General features: G+C 54.2%; 1 protein-coding gene across 1 annotated transcript; it reads right to left on the minus strand.

The window, feature by feature from the left end:
- Window positions 1–1,050: 1,050 nt before the first annotated feature.
- LOC123403844 lies at window positions 1,051–3,415 on the minus strand. The gene is made up of 2 exons (XM_045097766.1): window positions 1,385–3,415; window positions 1,051–1,275 (listed from the first exon to the last, which is right to left on the minus strand). The coding sequence occupies exons 1-2, from the start codon at window positions 3,173–3,175 to the stop codon at window positions 1,159–1,161; spliced, it is 1,908 nt and encodes a 635-aa protein (XP_044953701.1). The 5' UTR covers window positions 3,176–3,415; the 3' UTR covers window positions 1,051–1,158.
- Between the last annotated feature and the right edge of the window lie 959 nt (window positions 3,416–4,374).

A 4,374-nucleotide genomic window follows, 5' to 3' on the forward strand; every position in this document is an offset into this window, starting at 1 on the left:
GCCTGAATTTGCCGCATCGTGTGTGCTGCGTGTGCGATACGTATATGATGTACCTGTGATCCTCGAACAAAAAAAACATGTCTACGGTCATATTCCGAAGAGGGTTGTTAAGCCATTTTAGTGAACAGCTTGCCGATAAACACCGTAAACAGAAGCCGCCTTGCGTGACTCCTGTGCCCTGTCCGAAATTGGTAACGGCATGTAGGCTAAAACGGCCGTTTCTGTTGAATTTTCCACTTGAGTTGATTTGTTTATGCTACCTGGCAGTGTCCACATCTGAACTTGCCGGTGTTTGTTATTGTTGGGCAAACGTCGCTTTTGATCCCCAAATTCTGCATTTAGGTTCCCCTCAGTATAGGTATCTACTAGTATTAGATCTGGTCTTATTTAGCTTACGTCCCGATCAGTTTTGCTGTGGACAGTAGTGATCATAAGATTTGAGGAATCTAACACCTCCTGTTGCAATTTCATCAGATGCTCTAGAGAGTGGTCACGGTTGATCCCAGCCATGAGACAACCATGTTACCAAAATGGAGCATTTCTCTCTGTTCTTCCATAACCAAGATGAGCTTCGACAGTGGTTATTTCCACGCTCACGCATAGGAAAAACTTGAGAGATAAGAGGACAACATGGTTCCAGTTAGCCTGTGCTTATTCAAGAAATGGAGTGACCATGGTTTATCTCTGGTCTCTTGTTATCTCCATCTTATACCTCTAAGTGCATGAAGATCCTGTAATCCACTGTCAAGGTTTTCTGTCAGTGTTCGTCACCGCAGACTTAATATTCAAATTTGTTACCATTACATGGAATTGTGTATATCTCAGTCCGCGCAGGGTACTTTTCGCTGGTTGGTATATTCAAGTTCAGAGTTGAATGTGTACAATGCCCAAAACACAACGCAGCAGTAACAGAGTTCCTCTGATTAACACTCATGTCTCATGTGTGCTGTTCGTTACTAGGCATCCAAGTGTCACTACGATTGTACTCCCTCCGTCTCAAAATAAGTGTCTTAACCTTAGTATAACTTTGTACTAGGACTAGTACAAAGTTGAGACAGTTATTTTGGGACGGAGGGAGTAGTATCTTACAGGAGAAAAAAGGAAAGAAAAATTGATTGCCTATGCATTCCTGCCTATTTGACTTAATGAATGAATGAGCTATACGTGACTGTACTCCCAGTCCTTGCATACACCCACATCTATGGCCATCGTCTTGTTCCCGCCCCCTTCTTTCCTGGGCGAGGACAGCACTCTGCAGCAATTCCGCATCGGGGACTGCAAGTTCATGTCGATCACCAGTCAGTATCACTTGATTCTGAATACGTAATAGCAGAAAGAAATGCTCAGTTTGAGACATAAGAATGGCAGAGCGAGCGTTGCTTACCCGCTCCCATAGCCCGGGGTCAGGCTTCTTGAGCACGATGACGCTGTCGACCAGCGCGTCCGGGTCGGGGACCCTCCACCGGCACGGCGGCCGTATGTCGTTGCGGTGGCGCCACCGCTGGTACCTCGTGACGGTGGTCTCCCCGGTGCGCACCACCGTGCGCCTCGCCGACGCCAGGTAGTAGAGCGCGGGCCTCTCGCACTGGTTGCGCGCCAGGGGCCTCGTGTTGAACGCGTGCGCCTTGTAGTCCGCGCGCCGGTACCAGTTCAGGAACGTCCGCGCCGGCATCTCCATCTCCCGCGCCGGCATCACGCCCCTCGTCACCGTCACCACGAACCCCCACGCCACCGTCACCGTCCACCGGTTCGCCGCGTCGTAGCATATCGACTGCTGCATCACCCCCGCCGAGTCCAGCATCACCGGCCCGTCGAACAGCCTCCGCAGTGCCGCCGGCCGCGAACGCACGTTGGGGAAGAGAGGTCGCACTACGTCCAGGTGGTGCAGCGACACCAGTGGCGCCACCGGGTGGGCGGCGAGCAGGCCCAGGAGGTCACCGTACACGTCGTACTGGTGGAACCCCGGGTGCCTCGTGAGCGGCACGCCCAGCTCCGCCATGCACGCCTGGATCCGGTCGTCGCTGCCGTACAGCCACGGGTACCGGCGGATGCAGTCGTCCTGCATCCGCTCCAGCCTCGCCGCCAGAGGCTGGCTGATGGCGAAGCCGCCGCCGCCGAACGCCATCCCGTACGAGAAGAAGATGTTCTGGAGATGGCTCTCGGAGGGGGAGCCGATGTAGTATGGCTGCCGGTGATCGAGCCTCCCGAGGACGGCCAGGAGGTTGTCCGGGAGGAAGACCGTGTCGTCGTCGCCCATGACGAACCAGCGCACGCCTGGGAGCCCGAGGCGGAATGTCTCGGAGACGATGCGGGAGATGCGGATGGCAGAGCGGTGGCCGCGCCGGTGCGTGTAGGGGAAACCGGAGGTGTCCGAGGAGATCTTGATGGCCGGCAGCCCCTCCGGCACTCTCGACTCCCGCACACCGCGGTCCAGCCACACGAAACCCCGCATGCCTGAGTTAGGGCGCCACCAGATCTTAATGTACTCCTTCCGCTTCTCCCACATGCGCGCCGACGCCGCGATACCGAACACCACGTGCTGCAGCGTCGTCGGCGTCGTCAACACCGTGACCGTGGCAGGTGGTGATGGTGGTGGCGTACTTGCCGTCGACACCACCGTGACCGCGGCGGGTAATAGTGGCATCCTCGCCGTCGTCACCACCGTGACCGCGGCGGGTAATGGTGGCATCCTCGCAGTCGACACCACGGTGACCGTGGCGGGTGGTGGTGGCATCCTCGCCGTCGTCACCACCGTGACCGTCGCGGGCGCCGGCGGCGTCCTCACCGTCGGCACAGTGACAATGGCCGGCGGGGGCGGCGTCCTCGTCATCGGCACCGTGACAATGGCCGGTGGGGGTGGCGTCCTCGCCGTCGGCACCATGACAATGGCCGGTCGGGGCGGCGTCCTCGGCGTCGATACCGTGACCATGGCGGGCGGCGGCGGCGGCGTCGATGATGTATAGTTTTGGGCGGTAACACCTACATGCGAGACGGAGGCGGCTGCGGCCATAATGCGATCATGTTCAGGCGGGCATGTGGAGGACAGAATGGCGTGCAGGGCGTAGAGGATATACAAAGCGGTGAGAGGGAGAAGCGAGAGGAGGATGAAGCGGAGGAAGGAGGCCACCAGGGTGTCCTTGCCGCCGCCGGAGCATGCCCCGGCGGCGGCCCTCATTGTCCGCGCCGTCTCCGGGCGCCTCTCACATGTATTCTCGCCTCCCCGTGATTACCGTTCTTCTTAGCCGCCGTTGTGGTCGGCCTCTCCGGGGGCGGGCGGCGAAACCGGATCGGCCGGGATCGTTGGGGGGCCAAATGCGAGCGAGATTTGGACGGGAGAAGAGGTTGGGATGGCGTGCGTGCGATCGAGCTCGCCGGGTCTGCGCGATCTCCTCTCCCGCGCGCGTTGGTGGGACGAGCGGTTCAGCTCCTGGTGTCCGTTAGTATCTCCATTTTCTGTTCCTCTTCTTGTTGCGGCGGGTGTGCTTTGCGTGCCTGCAGGCGCGCGTGCATGGATCGGATGCCCCGTGCTTTCGTGTACCGTGGAGGCGGGTTTAATCGCTTCAGCCGATTCATCGTGGCCATGCATTCAGTTCAATGGACGGTCCGTGATGTCGAAAGAATTCGACGGCACACGGACAATGCCAATTTTCCTTTGGGAAACCTAGCGGTGCGTTTGGTTACTGCATCGTTTCTTTTGTCATTTTGGATACTTGTCTCAGGGTCTGCCTAAGGCCCTGTTTGGAACCATTCAGATTATATAATCCAGTTTTTATAATCTATTATGTCTTCAAACAAGACAGATTATGATGTAGATTACAAAAACTAGATGAACAAATTATTAGAAACTCATAATCTACTCTACACGAGCTAAAATCAGATTATGGATTGCTAATGACCGATTACCCTTGTAAAGTTGAAGATAATTACATTCCTACCACCTCCACCCTTCTTTTAAAAAAAAACAGAGGACAGACAAGTCATTATGCAATGTAAAACCTGGATTACAGTTTATATAATCTGGCCTCCAAACATGTCCGCTTAGATTATTTTTATAAACCAGACTATATAATCTATCTTCATAATCCAGATTATGATAATCTATTGTGGTTCCAAACAGGGCCTAAGCATATACAGTTAAAAACCAACATTAGCATGTTGATCGATTGCCAATACACCCTTTAGACAGCATGTGTCAAAACGGGAGGCAAACTGTTTGGTTGTGGTCTCAAGTCTAGTCGTTTGGTTACATCTAGTACAATAGTGTGGTAACTTTCTTGTTGATGTGGCAGGTTACGAGAGACACAAAAATAGAGCAATCAGAACAAATTTAAACACACATCAAAGTTTAACCACACATAAAAGTCTAACATAATA

The sequence above is a fragment of the Hordeum vulgare genome, chromosome 6H (assembly GCF_904849725.1).
Source record: "Hordeum vulgare subsp. vulgare chromosome 6H, MorexV3_pseudomolecules_assembly, whole genome shotgun sequence".
NCBI lineage: Eukaryota > Viridiplantae > Streptophyta > Magnoliopsida > Poales > Poaceae > Hordeum > Hordeum vulgare.

What these genes read in the sequence shown, in the direction of transcription:
- LOC123403844 (XM_045097766.1), bottom strand. Translation starts at nt 3,175, where the DNA reads ATGAGGGCCGCCGCCGGGGCATGCTCCGGCGGCGGCAAGGACACCCTG. An exon ending in ACCCCGGGCTATGGGAGCGG is followed by an intron (nt 1,276 to 1,384) that starts GTAAGCAACGCT and finishes ATGAACTTGCAG; the next exon opens with TCCCCGATGCGGAATTGCTG.